Consider the following 18,733-nt stretch of genomic DNA (forward strand, 5'->3'; position numbering starts at 1 on the left):
ACAACTTATGTTAGTGTAAGGGATGAGTGGCCGGGCAGATATATCTGCCAATATATATGACAGCTGAGAAGTAACAAGAAATATCCATAAAGAAATGCCCAAAATATTTTGTCCTAATTACATAGTTTGTCACCCAGGAAGTACTGACTGTTAATACCCACTATTTTCAATTGTAAAATGTCCTGCAAAGTACATGCATATGTTGTTCACAATAGGCCAGTACACATTTGGAAAAGCACAGGTGTTACTAACAAGATTAATGATGGCTCTGTTCAAATCAAGTGTTCCAGTAAGTCATGATAATGTGACAGTGAACCTGCGAACAAAACCAGGACCTTGAAATGGAAGCAGCTAAATGGAATTCAACCATCATTAATTTGATTATTTACACCTGTGAATTTCTTACTGTGACATATAACAGATTAAAACTCTCAAATATTGATACTGGTATCAGCCTATAAAATCCAGCATTGGCCAGACTTTTGTGTAATAGTTAAAGTAGCTCCAACCCTAATGATGACACTAAAAAGGTACAGGCGGACGCAAACTCTCTTGCTTTATACTTTAACTCTAGGGACAGTTAGATCAGATGGTAATATGGTTTATTTGTATGTTTGTTATCATGGACAGGTGTTGTTGCATGAATGCAATTAGCTGATCAGTCCACTCTAATGAAATTGATAGTTTATAGGCACCTATACACTGCAACCTTAGGCAGTTAAACGTTGTAATGTAGTTGTTACAGTTTACCAGAAGAGGTCGATATTGAGAGTTATCATAATTTCCAGGAATGTGGGAGAATAATACTGAGTTTAGGGCAAGTAAGTAATAATAATAACAGGAGGTAAAACACATCTAGACAATATTAATCTAACCAATTAGACCTCATAAAATGAATTTCCTCTTCTCCACCCAGCTGTTAATATCACTATCTTTCTAAAATAAAACAGCTAATGTTACAGCAAAAACTAACTTTGCATTCGTACTGCTACCACTGGCTGAACGTTTTAAACCATTTATTAATTACTTTTAGCTACCAGTTTCAACATTTTACCCTTAACCTTTAGCAATGTTACCTTTTATCTCTTACATTTAGCTATTTTAAACTTTTCCCACTTCACTTACACATAGTCTATTAACATTACTTTAAGCTAGCAGGCTCACTATCGCTCATGGCTGACTCAACCTGCGGAGTCTGAACAACACGAGGACATGTCGGTCACGTGAAGGCAGCATAGCACGCAGCCATTGCGCAGACGCACAACTACTGGCCTGATCAGCTGACTGTGAGTAAGATGCTCTGTTGACGGCTGAAGGACTATTGACGTGAAACCCTGCTTTTATCTGCGATATGTATGGGAAACTGCGACTATTTATCTGAATTAAACCGCGCGGAGCAAATACTGAAGCCATTAAACACGTCGGTAAGTACGAAAATACACCGATTACTGACGTCGTGACAGCGTGAGACTGCAATGCAAAACAAGCTCATGTCAGCAGCAAGCTAACACTGAATTTAACCATGTACGAACCAGGTATAAATCACTGTCTGTCAGTGATTTATATTAGAGAATGATTAACAAAGCAAACCTAAAGCGCAGGAGCTCTTAGTCACGTGATGCCCGTGGAGTTTGGACCAGTATTTAGCACGTTTTCTGCAGCACAGAAACTGATCATATGACAGTAAATCAGCAGACATGGAGACCTGTCTGTCTCTCCTGTGCTTTACTGATGTAATCGACCTGTGTGTGTGTGTGTGTGTGTGTGTGTGTGTGTGTGTGTGTGTGTGTGTGTGTGTGTGCAGTCACAACCATGGAGAAATGTGAGGAAGTTCATGAATCAGAAGCAATATAGAAGTCTAAAGAGAAACAGACTGATTCATTTTATAAGGGTACTTACAACTATCTATAATACAACTAATCTATATTTTATGCACTGGTGGAAAAATTCTCTTTACTTTTGTAGTAATATCATAATTTGAAAAATCCAAATACTAAAAGTCATGCATTCAAAGTTTTACTCAACTATATGTAGTTGTAAATTGTGATAAAGTCTTATCAGCACATTAAACCGTAATGTCTTAAGTAAATTATGCAGCGTTTTATGGGATCATATTTAATATATTATTGGATTATTATTATTGATGCATTAACATGTAAGCAGCATTATAAAGTTGTAGCAGTTTGAGGAGGAGCCACTGTAGGAGTTTAATCTATACCAAGGCATCATCTTTACAAGTTGTTTGTTGTTTAGCTTAAAAATCTTAGCATCCAAAGTAACTAGCAAATATGAGCAGATAAGGTGTAGTAGGAGTGGAAGTATTTAGTAGCATGGAAAAATTGCTGAGGAACATATATAAATTTCCCATCATTTTGAGTTCTCTAAGTTATATTTAGAGCACCATGAAGGAGTGGGAAATCTGGATAACATCCTAAATCATACCACATCTCATTTTATTTTATTCTGTTATACATATATATTATTATATTGTGATACAGTAGAATTCACAGAAAATCAGTGGGGAAACAAAGCACTTCATGATACTGATGCAAAAATACAAAATTAGCATAAAGCAGTCCTGTTCAGTGAATGGCACAATGGCTTAATACAGCCAGAGATGTTTAAAGAATAGCTACCATGGTACAACAATGTTTGTGATGGCTGACACATTTTTGATTTTGTCTCACTGTCATATCATCATCACCCACCCCTAATAATATATCTTCTCTAAAGAGAAAACTCTCTCTTTACTTGCCAGAGTCAGCCACAGAGCAGCCACCCTGGAACAAGTCACAGCAGAGTTCTAATAATGCTCTTTCTCTTACTCCACCCTCAGTGACCTCCTCACATCGAAGGCCCGCTGCACAAACCTCTTACCAGCAGCCATGACAGAATTCTGGTTGATTTCTGCTCCGGGGGAGAAGACGTGCCAGCAGACGTGGGACAAGCTGATGGTGGCCACCACGCGCACCAACAACCTCTCTGATAACAACAAGTTCAACATCCCTGATCTCAAGGTTAAACAGTCACCTGTGTTCTCCACCATAGCGAATCCACCCACAAGTGGTCGTAGTAGTTAACATTTTGTGTGTTTTGTCTCCAACAGGTCGGAACACTGGATGTCTTAGTGGGTCTGTCGGATGAACTGGCTAAACTAGACACTTTTGTGGAAAGGTACATTTTGCAATTACCAACACCTACCTCTACATGTTTTTACTTAGTTGAAAGCATTTGAAAAATGCCTTCTGCATTTGTTGGGCAGTAGGAGACTCGTGAGCTCAGTTTTGTGACAAACACATGTCACATTTCAATACAATTCTGACTCTCCTTGTCATTTATTGTTTCTCTTGTGTTTATTTCGGACCCCTTGTGCTTGTCTCTTGACGCCTCTCCTCACCCCGTGTCGTGGCTCAGTGTGGTGAAAAAGGTCGCTCAGTACATGTCTGATGTTCTGGAGGACAGCCGAGACAAAGTCCAGGAGAACCTGCTTGCTAACGGAGGTAATCACTGTTAACATAATCATCAGACTGATGCCTGGGCACTTTCAGTGTCTTCAGTGGTTGCCAGTGTGAAGAAAGACACGATGGGTTACTGTGTATTCAGATATACAGTCATTTATATCGTTTTGTATAAATTGTGTATTTATATTTGCTTATATTTTGTTTTATTTATTTATCTAGTTTGTGTTTATGCTGCACACTGCCAAAGGGCTGCCAAACAGATTTGAATTGTTTTGTACACACAATGACAATCTATTCTATCCTATAGAACACAACAGAAATGGAGGTGATTTTTGCTGATGTCTTTAATCTGTTATATTTTAACTATCTACAGTTGACCTGGTCACCTACATCACCAGATTTCAGTGGGACATGGCCAAGTATCCAATCAAACAGTCGCTGAAAAACATCTCCGAGATCATCTCCAAGGTATGTTGGACAATCTGCTCACATGTACACATAGTGTTTGATTATTGTCCTGCTTTTGCAAATATAATTTTAATCAGGCAATATCATTGACATTAAAATCACTTTTGCAAGCGAGACCTTGTGCAACAGACTAAACAGCTACAGAGAATAAACATAGCCAGTAACACAAAAACATAAATGGGAATAAAAACAATTATATATTCATATAGTTAGTAGTATTCATTCTCTCCTACTTGGTTTCTAGCAAGCGACTCAGATAGACAATGACCTGAAGGCCCGAGCTTCAGCCTACAACAACCTGAAGGGAAACCTGCAGAACTTGGAGAGGAAGAATGCGTGAGTAATAATAATAATAATAATAATAATAATAATAATAATGAAAACTCTGTATGTTGTCTGTTATTTGGTTACAGAAGTATTGTCTAAAGGCAGATACTGTAGCACTTTTAGCTTGATCACATCCAATTAGCTTGTATTTTATCTCTGGTTATTTTCTTGTACAACAGAATGATGTAGTGAACCTCAACCCCTTGAATAATATGCTTTTAATACCCCTTTAATAATATACATTTTTGATAGCACCCTCTCCCTGAGCTCCTGCTGTAACTTCAAGAACTAGTCCTTTGTAATAAAATTTAGATGTACAACATTTTTTGTGTGCATCTTTAAGGAAGATGGGGAAATATTTAAAATAATTTGGTTAAATTTGTGCACTAACCATCGTATATTTTGGACTCAAGTTGCCTGAACTTGCCTGAACTGCATGTGTCTTCCTTTAGGGGGAGCTTGTTGACCAGAAGTTTGGCTGATATAGTGAAGAAAGAGGACTTTGTACTGGACTCGGAGTACTTGATTACAATGTTGGTGGTAGTCCCAAAGTAAGTACTCTACATCATTATCTATGTATTCAGTATGTGGTGAGGTAGGAATGCCATTCTGTCCATGGCAGATATCATGGAGATTCCCTCCTGATTACAGCTAAAGAACTGTCTGAAAACTTTATTTTGCAGAAATGTTCTTTTTTTCATCCATGTTGTTTCCAAGTACATTTCAAAGGGGACAGCGTGAGTTACATGGGGTACTTGTCACTTGTCACACACAAACTGTGAAAAGAATTTCACGTCAGAGTTTCAGTGTCCCAGCGGCATTATAACTGAATACATTTTGGTCGTGGAAATGGTCATTCTGTAATGCACTGAAAACATCAGCATTGGTATTTTTGATATGTAAAATACATTGCTGTTATCTTTCTACCCTCATCAGGACAAGCTATGCTGACTGGCAGAAGACATATGAAACCCTGTCAGAAATGGTCGTGCCACGCTCCACTAAGTAAGGATAGCCAGATGATTCATTGATTTTGCTCAATTTGTGAATGATCCACCACAGGAAGATGGCATTTAACGTACAACATTTTTACTCTGAAGCCTAGTGTCGTAACCATTGTTTTTGTATGGATGGTAGTTTGTGTTCATTCATGTCACAATTTTAAAATCTTGTTTTCTTGAAAACTGTCTCAAACCCAAACACTTGCCTTGCTTTCTTATGTTGTCTACAGTTGGTTTAGTGTTGACTAATTCAAATATGAAAACATTTATGGTTAAACTGTGAAAAGCAACTGACACATATTAATATAGGAATAGGAATTGCACAGATGACGTTTTGTTATAATGGGCAGATGATTTGAGTCGTTTACCACACCACGTTTAAAATGAGAAACTTGGAATAGCAAACACAGTGTGCCTTTGGAGCACAGTGTTGATGGTTGATGATCAATTTGATGTTATTTATCAGTTGTATTAATGGGAAAAAAAAACTGTGTTTCTTTTGAAAACAAGGAATTTTCTAAGTGACTCCAAACATTTGAACCCATTATATATGGTGTGAGATGACATTGCTATTTTGTTCAATGTTAGATATAAAAGATGTTAGCAACATTAAGTTTTGACCTGTGATTTTTCCGCGATTTAAAAAATCACTGAATTAACCAGCATCAGACTTTCCCTTGTGATTGTTTTTTCTATAAAGGATTTCTTTCTTTCTTTCTTTCTTTTTCTGTATCAAAACATGTATCAATATTGCATTATACTATTAAACATACAACATTTTACCGATGTAACCAGCCCTTACCTGGAAGGCTGTAGCACCACATATTTAGCAAAGACAAATACATGATGCTATTTGTCAGGGGTGGAAGAAGTATTCTGATCTTTTACTTAAGTAAAAGTAGGAATACCACAGTGTAGAAATACTCTGTTACAAGTAAAAGTCCTGCATTCAAAAATGGACTTAAGTTAAAGTACATAACACAAGGATGTCGTTTTGTATGTGAAAGCCTGCTAACATGTTTCCAACACACGGTGTGTATCACGATGTTGTGTCCTCCCCTCCAGGCTGCTGTTTGAAGACCACGACAGCGGCCTGTTCAGCGTCACTCTCTTCAGGAAGGCTATAGATGACTTCAAGCACAAGGCCAGAGAAAACAAGTAAATTATTCCATTTCGGTGTTATCATAAAAAATTAGCTGTTAACAATGTGTAACGTATATAAGAGTAAAATTTGAAGTGGACTGAGTTCCACTTGTTTTGGCCTTTGTTTTTAGTAATTAGTAATAATTGCAGATTATGTTTCCTTTTTGTGTTTTCCATGAATGGTGTTTATGTATCCTTATTTATTCCTGGAAATCAACCACAGACAAATAATAGTAATGATACCCAATGATTGAAGTGGGCTACATATTTTTAAATACAGGAACTGGCTTGTTATGCTCTAAAATAAACACTCGACAGTCCCTATAAAATTTGCACATCAGAATGTGTTTATGGATATATGTCTGTGTGTTTGTATGTACATGGCTCATTATCAAGAGGGCACAGTGTGTGTGTTTACTGACAACTTATTGTGTGCTCTCTGCTGTGTGTCCTGACCTAGGTTTACAGTGCGTGATTTCCAGTATAATGAGGAGGAGATGAAAGCAGACAAAGAAGAGATGACACGTTTGTCCACTGACAAGAAGAAACAGTTTGTATGGCTGCTGTTTTCTTCACAAACTGTGCTAGTGACTAAGTAGGAAAGGAAGAATTTAACGGAGCTCAGTCTGTAACAGGGGAAAGAGTACTACCCTTTTATAAATGTTTGGCTGCAGACGAATTTTTATTTCTTAGTCAGTGTTTAATATGAGCATACACAGTCCTGCAGCTTATGTAAGATAATGGAACCAATGATCATTTATATAAATCTTACATTATGCTTACTGATAATTCATAAGGAATATTTAATAAAAAAAAACATCCAAAATGGGAGTGCTTCATTTCAGTGAGTTTACAGGTATGTTATCTTTATTAGAAACTATTAAAATGCTATTTCCATCTACCCAGGGGCCTTTGGTACGATGGCTGAAAGTGAATTTCAGCGAAGCCTTCATCGCATGGATCCACATAAAAGCCCTGCGTGTGTTTGTGGAGTCTGTATTGAGGTAAGCAAGTAAAGACCCGGGATGAACCAAACTCTGTGAAGTTAATCTATCTAGACTGGCACAGACACACTTTGGTAACAGCAAGTTTAGGGCTTCCATTCATTTGTGCATTCATCCATTTAATGGAAGATTTGTTTAATGTTCTAAAGGATGGCCTGACATGCTCGTTGTGTTTCTTATAGATATGGGCTGCCAGTGAACTTCCAGGCCATGCTGCTGCAGCCCAACAAAAAGAACATGAAGAAGCTGAGGGAGGTGCTGTACGACCTGTACAAACACCTGGACAGCAGCGCTGCGATCATTGATGTGAGTCTCCTCCACACACCCTTTGACAGTCGCAGCAGTGAGTGAAATTATTGGAGGAAGTCCAGTTCACTCTCAAGATCAATCCAGCTCATTTATAAGAACCAGGTATTTAGGAAGACTGAGTCTATCCCGGCATGTCCTGATTATCGCTTCAGGATGGGGGGGAAAATCACCCTTTTATTTCTGTTAGGCCTGTTAAACGTACATCTTCTTAACTGGATGTGACTGATGTCTTTACATATTACTGACTGATGCCACCTGGCTGCGGACCACATTGGGGACAATAAAAAAGGTATTGAGTGCAGTCCTACAGAAGCCCAGAAATCATTCATCATGCTAGGGGAACATTGCACTGCTTTAGGTCCAGAAGCAAGGAGAAGCAAGGAGGCTCTGGCAAGCTCTTAAATCATTTTATCACCACTGTATACATTTTGAACAAAAGGAACAGCCTTATAGCCTTGTAAATCCATTCCTCATTTGCTGCACCGCATCCTCCCTCCTGTATGGCCTGACTGGTATCACCTCAGTAGCCATGAAGACAAATTACGTTTCTAGTGAAAGAAAACAAACAAAACATTTGTATCATTAAACTTTCAAGGGAACTAACTGTAATAAAAGAAAAATACTGACATATGGAGACAAACAAGAATGATGTGTGTGTAATTATTTTGTCTTGCTGTATCTCTGTTGTGCCTGTAGGCCGCTATGGACATCCCAGGGCTGAACTTGAGCCAGCAGGAGTACTACCCCTATGTTTACTACAAGATCGATTGCAACCTGCTGGAGTTCAAAGTCTAGGCTGATGTGACATATTCACACTAATTTATTTCCACTGCTACCCTGTTCTGCCTGTTTCCCCCCCCCAGACTTTTTATGTTCTGGACCTCTTTTTCTTATGTGCCTGGTACATACCTGGGTTAATATTGAATAAGTTGTGGAACTTCTGTTCTAACATAGTTGACAAATGTGGGCCCACTTCTTTGTTGTCACTTCCTCTTCGTACCATGCTGTAAAAGTGAATAGCTTTCCATATTTATTCCCACCAAAATGGCTGACATTCCCTCATGGCATCAAAGGACATGTAAAATACTACATTTTTATTGTTTTTTTTTTCCCTGTCACCCTACTTTGTTTAAAGCAACAAAAACGGTACACAAGTGGGGGAAATGGCGAGGAAGATAAATATATGTTAAATATATTATTTATTTAAAGCCTCTAAAATCAGTGAATGTGTTTTTGTTTGTTCGGTTTTTGAAAGTGATGTGTTTTTAGCTCCATGTAAGGATTGTCTGTTCACAAGTAGATGTTGATCATCGTTTCCCCTACTCAAGCTATAATCCTATGAAATACAGAGACAGGTCATTTTACATATAAAGAAGCAATATGTTTGCTGATTGTAAGCTCCTATAATTTCTGTGTTTGAGAAAAGTAATTATGTCTATGTGCAAATACTGTATTGTCAGTATATCTGAAGATTGAACCACATATTTAAAATAAATGTTAAAAATAAATACTCTATGTGAAACATACTGGACTTTGGCTCACTGTCAGTCTCATGTAAGGTGTATAAAGATAAAAGCCTGTTAGTAAAAGAAGACTAGAAAATCAATTCTATTGGACGCCATTCAAATCAGGACTACAGTTTTAGAGAGAAATAATTTTCTTTTCATATTTTGTAATTCTTGATATTTCTCCACTAGATACTTAATAAATACATTTTTGGGTATCCCTTTCTAATAAACTCCCTTCATAAATGATTTATAATTGATCACTTATAAGACATTAATTGACTATTGGGATAGTCAAGTCATGAAAAGTATCTTTGGCTGGTCACTTGCTGTGTTCCTTTTCAGCTCTTTGATTATTCAGGAAGGCTGCTCCAATGGACCAAGAATGGACCCCCTCTGGGAAAGGTTTGCTGAACATCTGAACCAAAATCCATCTCTTGATATTTACAACCGCAGATTTGATGGATTATTGTAAAACCCCTTGATGATGTGCTGAACTCCAACTTTTAAAATCAGCATCTTTTGAATTGCATCTGAAAAACAGACAGCGTGTGTTGTGCATGTGTGTGTGTATATATATGTATATAAGTATATTGGTCTTTTCATTTACAGTCCTGCTCACCATTATTGGCATGACTTTATGAAAAAAAAAATGAATCAAGGGAAACAATTCTGTTCTATAGAGAACTTGTGATTGATACAAAAGGTCAAATGATAAATAACAATAAACAATGGGAGGGAAAAAAAAAATCTTAAAGCTTGCTGTGTCACTGGTATTGGCACTGTTTGCTGTAAATCAGTATGGAAACACATTGTGACTCACCTGTGGTAAATCACAAATGAGAATCAACTGTGATAAATTGTCTGTGCCCATGTGACATGAGTTAGCCAATGAATGATGACTTCTGTGTTTTAAAAAGCCATCTGTTATCCCCTGTTCCTTTGTCACAATGGCGTTGTCTGAGGACATCAGAAGTGCAATAATTAGCAAACACAAGACCTCCAAAAGGTATAAGGCCATCTCCAAAGACCTTGGTATCCCTGTTTCAACAGTGTGTAATGTTATTAAAAAGTTTGCCAAGCATGGAACTGTCAAGAACCTCCCTGGACGTAGGGGGGAAGAGAAAAATTGTTGAGAGAAGTCTGCGAAGGTTGGTGCGAATGGTGGACAAAACACCACGTCAAATATCCAAAGACCTGAAGGCCAACCTGGAACAGTCTGGGGTCATGGTTTCAACAAGTACCATACGCCGCACACTAAACCAAACAGGGCGAAGGCCAAGGAAGACACCATTGCTGAGGAAAAGACAAAAAGGAACGACTAATCTTTGCCAAAGAGTACCTGGAGAAACCACAATCCTTCTGAAGAAGTGCAAGAAGCTTATAGATGGCTACAAGAAACGTTTGTCAAATAATGGTGAGCACGACTGTAGTTCTTTTGATTTGTCTTACATTTTCACTGTTAACTTGATATTTATCATGTTATGTTTGACGGTGGTAAAGCAATGTGTAATCACTGATTTTGATAAGTGCTATACTGTATACATTAACTTTATTATCTATTTTCAATATTAACATTTTAAAACAGCAGATATGGTGGCTTATTAGAAAGGGAAAACTCATCACCCTCCATTAATGTATTACCTTTGTAGGCCTACTAACATTTATAAATACATTACTACCAAGATAGATAAATACCTTCACAACCTGGCATCCCATTAGGCTACTTTTTAGTAATGCCTTCTAACTGATCTGAAATAATTAATAAAGCCACTATTTCGCTATTTAAAGGGTACATAATGAGTGGTTGGAGTTTTTGTGTTATTTAAACTAACCTCTTTTGATTCTTTTGATTTTACTCCATTTTTAGGAGTCCAGAAATCATTTCTAAAAAGAACAAAGAGCAAAGATGATGAGGATGGCGTAGTGGCTAAGACACATGCCTTTGGTGTGAGAGACCTGTGTTCAATTCCCCACTGTGACACATACACTAATGTGTCCCTGTGCAAGACACTTAACCCCTAGTTGCTCCAGAGGCGACCTCTAACATAAATAGCAATTGTATGTCGCTTTGGATAAAAGCGTCAGCTAAATATAGAATATTTTGCAACAAAGTCGCCCTTCATTAATAAGCAAAAAAAAAATTAATAAATGGGTTTATAAATGCTAAATAGGGGGACTACAGTGTTTCCATGATTATAATTGCCCATAAGTGCATATTTGCATAATGATGATGATGATGATGGTGACAGTAGCTGGAGACGATTTCCCTCACTGCCAATCAGCGGTCAGACTGGATGCAGTTTTACCTCCCCCTCCATCCCCCTCCATCCCCTCTGGATGACGCAGATAGCTAGTGTGTTAATGTTGGACAGTTGCTGTCTGTGGAGAGCAACGTCGCCCAGCAGCAGCAGCAGTAGCTCCCACTGATGATGGGAAGGGAAACACGGATAGACCTGCAGTAGAGATCCGGCGAAGATGCCGCGGTCGTCGTGCGACAAACCGAGCCGTGTTTAGCCCGTGTCAGCTGCACCTGCCGTGGATGCTTTTCTCGATGGGTTGCGGAGGGAGTCGGGCCGACGCGATCATCGAGCCGAGGTACCATGAGAGCTGGACCAGGGAAACGGAATCGACGTGGCTTACCAATACGGACGTAGAGACCTCTTTAACAGTAGCAAACAGTAAGAGCCTCTGTCGTGTTTGCATTGCATGCACCATGGGCCACATTACATTCAAAATACAAGGTGTTTTGGTCACAAAAAGGATAAAACACTACTAATAGGGTTCACAAGTAAAGCCAAGGAAATCACTCAAAACGCTACTTCCAGCTTGCCAGCAGTTTTGTACCATCTCTGTTATTGCCTTTATGTTGAAGGAAGGCGACTGTGTTTGGTTTGAAGTGATAACCAGAGCCCTAAATTGTTGTCCAAAGGTAAAGCTCTGGAGGCCAGTCTGAGGGAGAAGAGGATGGTGAACACAGGCACCCAGTGTGGGAAGCAGGCCCTCACATCCACTGGCTCCAACCACCAGAGGAGACCCAGACGCTCCCTCAGTGATGTAGGTGTCGCTAGTAGCAGGCATTGGCATGTGTGACTGTTAAATATGAACACCAACAGCCTCTGTCTTTGCACACATGGTGACTTGCAGGTTTGTGAGAACCAACAGCATGACATAACTGCGCCTGTCCTCTTGCATTACATGTGCAGCCCTTGGAAATCAGTCTGCCAGGTTGCTCTGCAGAATTGGTATCACCTTTGTAAAGACCCCGCTTGTCGGTAGCTTTCAGTATATTTATACTGATGCAGCAAGCATTTTTGTTCAGTTTATTTAACCTTTATTTGAGCAGGTAAGTCCCACTGAAGTTAGAAATCTCTATTCCAAGAAAAATCTGGCCAAGATGGCAGCATGAAGAGTTGCACATAAAACAAATCAAAATCAGGCAGCAGATTAAACAATAGTTAAAGATAACAATACTAAACACTGATAGTTTTAGTAGTAGTAGTTATAACACTGATAGTTAGTTATTTATACATTTAGAGGCAGATGTTTCAGAAAGATTTAAAGACAGACAAAAATAAGCAACAATGTTGTTCACAGGCTGGAGCTGGACAACAACTGAATAGTAGCTACAGCATGTCAGGGCCACTGTGCACTTTTTAGGATGGGGTACAAGTAGCGCAAGGGAGCAAGGCAGGGCAAAGAATGCTGGAATATATTATATGTATTACATATTATGTGGATGGATAATAAGTTACTCTATATAAAGAGGAGTAGAGCTGAACACGAATTGAATTGATTAACAGAAAATTAACTGTTTTGATGAAATGTGAGGATTTGCTGCTCCTCATCATCATATATGACTGAGAACCATAGACTGTATATAAAAACTGGATATATTTGTGTTTTGGACTGTAAGTGGGGAAATTCAAACAAGTCACTCTGAGGTTTTTGATCTTGTGATGGACATTTTATTGATTAAATGATTAGGTGAAACATTAACACTAGATTGATCAATAATGGAAAAAAAAGTATTAGTTGCAGCCCAGCGTGGGCTGTCACTTCTCAGTCAATTAGTAAACTAAAATGAATGTGTTTGTATTAGGGCCGATTGATGATTGGATAAAACAAGGAACAAGAAGTATAATATATAATTGGCAGTTTTCACTATTACCACTTTTGTTAAAGAAAAACAAGATAATCAATAATGAAAATAGGAATTAGTTTTACTTACAGATAGTTACACAGTATGCAACCTAACAATTTTCCTATGTATCAATATTTGAGTGTCTTTTCCAAAGACAATTTTGTCCAAATTTCTGCAGCTGTAAGTACAAACAGTGAACACTGAGAATAAAAAGTATTCTGGAACAACAACACATATAGGCCATAACATTTTCTTCCAACAATCAGTTTGCCTTATCTTTTATCTTGAGTACTAACTGCACAAAAGAAACTGAGTGCAGACACTGTTATCTGCTCCAAATCCTTTAATACATTAAAAGGCTTTAATAAAATTGACACAGAAAGAGACATACAGATATAACTGTATGGACACTTTTATTCTGCATGTTTTAAATTCAGATTGGGATCTGTTGAGGACTGAGTTGTAAATGTTTTTTGTTCTTTATAAAACTCATTTAACCATTCAAAAAGCAAATTACTCCTTACCTTGGCTGATATTTTCAGCGACTCGGAAACATACACTGTTGTATTTTATTTGTTTAACCTTCCACTTATAGGCAGAGCTTCAGTGACTCAGATCCAGGTTGGACTTCTTTGCCCACTCGCTCTCTGTCCAGTGTGGTGACATTTAAATGACGTGACATTCAAAATCTTACATCTTTTTTGCAGCAAACCACCCGTGACTCCAAAAGGAAGGCATCAAAGGACGCCAGTGCTTTGTCTAAGGATGGGCAGCCTGTCAATATCAACAACAGTGGAGACGCTGAACCTGGGAACGTGTGTGACGAAAGATGAAGACAAACCGTGACTCTGTGAAGAGGAAGATGGCCGGAGCTGTGGGCGGTTCACTGGAAGTTGGGACGGTGATTTACAGAGAGTGTGTGGATGATGTTTGCTAGTGACTTTGCAAGATCTTGGCTGTCAATCTCAGTGATTTTACAACATAAGCACCTGCATATGTCTCCATCCAAAGATCTTGGGATGCTGCATCTTTGTTGTGCCATTGCAAATGCATGTGTGAAGCAGAGAGTGGGTCACAAACGGTGTGCACGCTCTCCACCATGCTTTTCTCCCATGCTTGTGGTGCCGGTCAGGGAATGTGTCACCATGCTAAGCCAATTTAAAAAAACAAAACAAGAACAGACCGCCCCATATGCACATGATAATCACTATCTGCACATCAAATGTTATCTGTGTGGGGCCTTCTTAAAGAATTTGCTTCAGTTCTTTGTGCAAGTATATTCCTTTTGTTGTGAATGAAAAACAGTAGTGTGGGAACCAATGACGATACTGTTTAACCTCAGTCAATGCTGTAAATGATTTTCATTTAGAAGACCCTGAAGTGCTGTTTAGGAACTGAGATTCGGAGGTTTGACGCTTGAAGGCTGAAGACTGTCTTTTCCAGCCTTTTGCAAGATAAAGAAACAAATACACCCGCATGTGCCTACAATTCATCTTGATCTGAACTGCTCCTGTTTTCCCTTTGAGAGTTAGTTTTTATTAAACTTTGTTAAGTGTTATGTGTTCTCCAATCTTAAATCTTCTTTTGTTATATATGATGTTACACTTGATTATGATGTGTCATTTGTGTGGCTTACACTGCTCTGCATGTATAAATCAATTCGGCATCGACTCTGTCTCCAGCTGAACATGATCAAAAGCAAGCTGTCTGGAATAAAGCATTTTGCCTCTTTGGCACACATGAAAATAGAAAAACTGCACTATGAAGTACATCAAAGTGAGATTTGTGGTCAGCAGATGGCGTTGTTGACCAGCTGTGCTCTTACTAATTGAAGACCTCATGAGGATTTGACAGCAACCACTTAAAGGAAACCATTGATTTAAGAGAAGATGTTCAGTTCAGTTTCTGCATGTGATAACTGTTGTCAAGAGTTTTTGATGATTCACAGGGGTGATGATGGTGAAATGTGTAAAGGCCAACTTTTGCGATGAAAAACATTTTAACACACAGGCTCTACCACATTTTTCTTCTCTGAATTAAAATTGGTGTCACCTTATTGAGTTGTGAAAACCTGAATGAAGTGATGTGTGCTGTCATTCTCGTCAGCTTTGGCAGAATGAATTAGCCTCAATAGACCAATGCTTTGTGTTATTTTCTTTTTATTCATGGATGTAATTATATACCTTGTTAAATACTTTCAGATATACAGTTCTCTCATTGTCCTTTACCAAGACCACAATCACATGAGTTGATTACAGTAATATTATGTTTGCTATCACTACTACTGGGCCTACTACAAAACCAACATTTATTTTTTTTATTTTTGTATTATTTTTTGGTTTGTATGTATTTATTTATTGTAGGTTAGTCCAAAATACTTACAGAAAATATGTACACATATTAGATTGAGAACATAACAAAAAATAGATATTTTTTCCCCCAGTGAAATAAAAACAGTCACCTTTCTGAAGTTTAACTGGAATATTGATCATTTGGGACTCAGGTACATTCGAGAGCAGACAGCAGTCTGCAAACTGACTGATAGGGCCTAATGTAACATGATAAGATAAATAGTTAAAGACAATTTTTGTTCAGTACACTGGTATAAAACATCTTGATAATCAGACTAGAGCTACGTCACAGTCAGCAGAAGATGGACCTCTGGTAAAGAAAATGTGTAGAGCTAGATGAGTATAGGAAACTGAACTTTCCAAATTGATTAGAAGAACTTGATATTAATAATAGCCAGTGGTGAAAGAGATATAAAGATCTTTTAATTGTGTTTAATAAATGTAGTAATATTGCAGTACAAATGTCCTCAATCACAAGAACAATTTCTGCATTTACAAAATTAAACATTAACAGTTAAAGTATCAAAAATAAAATGAGTCCCCTTTTAATCCAAAACGGCCCCTTATATTATTATATTTACTGTATTAATTGATTATGTTTACTGATTACCATGTACGCAGCATATAGTGTTGATGGATGAAAGTGAGCTTGTTTTTAACTACTGCTAAAAGTAACTACTTTTAAAAGGCTATATTCTGTTTGGTAGATTAATCATTAATTATTATACTTGTTTTTATAACACAACTTTATGTTTAGTACAGTTTAAAATCTTAACTGCAAAGTTCAGTAAAATGAGAATTAGTCCTCCAGCACAAGATACAGACCAAGAGGTAAGAAAAAGAGATAAAGAAGGAAAATAAAAAGGAAATTTATGGAAATTAGAGAAATGACATTTTAAAAAGTATGTACATTATAATACCTTGGACTATATAAGGGAATTGTGCTACTATTTATGCAAAAGAAATTCAGAAATCAAGTAACTACTGTCAAATAAAAGTAGTGGAAAAGAAATAAAATGCAGCATAAAATGGAATTATAATGTAAATTTTAGCCCCCAAGGAACACAGACTTAGTTGAGGTCACCTGGTAAGTGCTTCAGTGCGAGAGGCTTCGGTGGCCCAAAATGGTAGAGTTCAACACATCACCTTGTCTTGATGATGCCAAAACATGTTACCTACTGTTATGGGTTTGGGACTATATTTACTTTCTTCACATTTCTGTAAATCAGTAGTTGCTCCTGCCATGTTCGTTTATCTTTTTTTTTTTTAAGGCATCTGGGCTTCCCCTGGTAACCGTGTGTCACGTCACACCACTATGCACTATTCCCTCAGGCCAAAGGTGGGGATATAAAGGCTCAGATTAGGGGCGTGATGAAACATTTAAGTCATGAGGGAATGATGCACGAGAACAAGACAAGAAGATTTTTAGCACTATTTAGATTAAATATTTGATGTGGAAATATATGTGCGGGGAGTCTGGGGGTCCTCCCAGAGTATTAAACTCGTAATTTCCTGCATTCTGGAGACATGTTCTGCTCCAATTTACGGTGGAAATGTCTGTTTTTATATGAGGGAAAACTATATTGCATTGCATGTTTTCTTATTGTGCAAATAAACCTTTTCTCAAAGAATTTTCATTTGTTAGTTAACATTTCTTGGTGCAAGGTATTTTTCAGAACATGTTTAAAAAATGCTTTCAAAAAGTGATGGGGACTAAATCAGCCATTTCAAAATGTGGTGGGGACATGTCCCCAGCGTCCCCAGTCCACAATGTAAATTACCCCTATACCTCAAGCAAAGTCTGTAGAGACTTATGGGAAGTGTGCATGAAGGCCTCAAAAGGTCTGCTAGAGACACATAGTGCACTTGACATTTGACAGTGGGACAGCCCTTAGCAGGGGCCTAGCACATAAACATTCTCTATGGGCCCCTCCCCGCATCTAAGGCTATTCGTTGGAGTATCTTTGTGGGCCTCCTTACATGAGGACCTTGTATACTTAGTCCCTTACCCCCCTCAGTCCAACACCACTGGCCCTAAGCCCTTGTGGCCTAAGGCCTTATGGATGTGAGTCCATAGTGTGGAAATTGGGATTCAACCATGGACTTTATTTTATTTTATTTTTATGTTATTTTAGAGAACATATACATTAACAGTGGGCTATATACACAAAAACTATCCATGTCAGGGGTACATAATAAATGAAAGACAAGAAGAGTAAAACACAAGAAATTAAAACAGTAAAACATATTTAAAATACTCTATCATCGGTCCATAAGAAATCTGTCAAACACGTAATTAGTCTTCAGGTTCAGCCATGGCCTACACACCTGATGGCGATGATGATTTCCGCTTGCAGCTGAAGTTGATTGAAACGACGGGCACTGAGACCACGCGGAACGTGCCGTCAGCTATCTGTCGCTCAACCGTTGCTCTTCGTTCATACAGGAGATATAACTGCTGATCGAGAGGTTAACGGCTGATTCTGTGTTGCTGCGTAAAATATTAACACAATCCCCGTTTGTTTCTTCTCTTTTCACGTTATGTGGTTACAATGATGTGAGGATGGCCAAGCGACCGGGGACTGACGACGGGATGTTGCCTTCGCCGACCGCTCTCCGGGAATTCGCAGCCGATTTGAACGCCGCGGACGTGAACATGGACAGCGGCGACGGGGCCGTTGAGGTCTCCTTGGAAGAAATCCTGAAACTGTACAGCCAGCCGATAAACGAGGAGCAGGCGTGGGCAGTGTGTTACCAGTGTTGTCGGACATTAGCACAGAGGCAGCGGAGGAAAAGCTCCAAATCTGCCGGAGCTTCAGCGGTCGACTATCCGAGGAGGATTGAGGGACCCGGGGATGTGAGGATCGGGAGAGACGGGACTATCAAACTGCACTTTGAAGACGGCACAGGTAAACGAACCGAGACCTGCCAGGTGTCGCGATTTAAGGTTATACTCAAACACGTGTCTGGTTTGAGTACCTGCGCAGCGAAAACGACAAAGATATCTCAACTGCCAACGA

At 38.5% G+C, this 18,733-nt stretch overlaps 3 protein-coding genes across 6 annotated transcripts in view; all 3 read left to right on the forward strand.

The window, feature by feature from the left end:
• The first annotated feature begins 1,251 nt into the window (after positions 1 to 1,251).
• atp6v1c1b (ATPase H+ transporting V1 subunit C1b) lies at positions 1,252 to 9,244 on the forward strand. Of its 2 annotated transcripts, none has more exons than XR_005445102.1 (13): positions 1,252 to 1,424; positions 2,837 to 3,017; positions 3,107 to 3,174; positions 3,415 to 3,500; positions 3,835 to 3,929; positions 4,174 to 4,265; positions 4,709 to 4,807; positions 5,193 to 5,261; positions 6,323 to 6,415; positions 6,861 to 6,954; positions 7,307 to 7,404; positions 7,587 to 8,002; positions 8,410 to 9,244. XR_005445102.1 is itself a non-coding variant. In XM_038725191.1 (13 exons), exons 2-13 carry the CDS (start codon positions 2,886 to 2,888, stop codon positions 8,506 to 8,508), a joined length of 1,149 nt encoding a protein of 382 aa, XP_038581119.1. In that variant the 5' UTR covers positions 1,253 to 1,424; positions 2,837 to 2,885; the 3' UTR covers positions 8,509 to 9,244. The 2 variants fall into 2 exon arrangements, 1 of the variants encoding a protein (XP_038581119.1); XM_038725191.1 differs by having other exon boundaries at positions 1,253 to 1,424; positions 7,587 to 7,710.
• A 2,312-nt stretch (positions 9,245 to 11,556) lies between these two features.
• Positions 11,557 to 15,418, forward strand: si:ch211-215i13.3 (brain and acute leukemia cytoplasmic protein). Its single transcript, XM_038724025.1, has 3 exons — positions 11,557 to 11,899; positions 12,151 to 12,275; positions 14,070 to 15,418. Exons 1-3 carry the CDS (start codon positions 11,761 to 11,763, stop codon positions 14,193 to 14,195), a joined length of 390 nt encoding a protein of 129 aa, XP_038579953.1. The 5' UTR covers positions 11,557 to 11,760; the 3' UTR covers positions 14,196 to 15,418.
• A 2,686-nt stretch (positions 15,419 to 18,104) lies between these two features.
• The window catches only part of spire1a (spire-type actin nucleation factor 1a), a 31,291-nt gene continuing 30,662 nt past the window's right edge, over positions 18,105 to 18,733 (forward strand). Inside the window, exon 1 of one of the 3 annotated variants that reach the window (XM_038724619.1) lies at positions 18,105 to 18,622. In XM_038724619.1, the coding sequence (XP_038580547.1) occupies positions 18,277 to 18,622 (346 nt within the window). In that variant the 5' untranslated portion in view covers positions 18,105 to 18,276. The remainder of the gene's footprint in view (positions 18,623 to 18,733) is intronic. The other 2 variants (XM_038724620.1, XM_038724621.1) reach the window with 2 other exon arrangements.

The sequence above is a fragment of the Micropterus salmoides genome, unplaced genomic scaffold, assembly GCF_014851395.1.
Source record: "Micropterus salmoides isolate LMB-PRFRI ecotype aquatic unplaced genomic scaffold, ASM1485139v1 Ms_hic_scaffold_17, whole genome shotgun sequence".
Taxonomy (NCBI): domain Eukaryota; kingdom Metazoa; phylum Chordata; class Actinopteri; order Centrarchiformes; family Centrarchidae; genus Micropterus; species Micropterus salmoides.

What these genes read in the sequence shown, in the direction of transcription:
- atp6v1c1b (XM_038725191.1), top strand. Translation starts at nt 2,886, where the DNA reads ATGACAGAATTCTGGTTGATTTCTGCTCCGGGGGAGAAGACGTGCCAG. An exon ending in CTAGACACTTTTGTGGAAAG is followed by an intron (nt 3,175 to 3,414) that starts GTACATTTTGCA and finishes GTCGTGGCTCAG; the next exon opens with TGTGGTGAAAAAGGTCGCTC. An exon ending in TTTGTGGAGTCTGTATTGAG is followed by an intron (nt 7,405 to 7,586) that starts GTAAGCAAGTAA and finishes TGTTTCTTATAG; the next exon opens with ATATGGGCTGCCAGTGAACT.
- si:ch211-215i13.3 (XM_038724025.1), top strand. Translation starts at nt 11,761, where the DNA reads ATGCTTTTCTCGATGGGTTGCGGAGGGAGTCGGGCCGACGCGATCATC. An exon ending in CTCTTTAACAGTAGCAAACA is followed by an intron (nt 11,900 to 12,150) that starts GTAAGAGCCTCT and finishes TGTTGTCCAAAG; the next exon opens with GTAAAGCTCTGGAGGCCAGT. An exon ending in CCAGACGCTCCCTCAGTGAT is followed by an intron (nt 12,276 to 14,069) that starts GTAGGTGTCGCT and finishes TCTTTTTTGCAG; the next exon opens with CAAACCACCCGTGACTCCAA.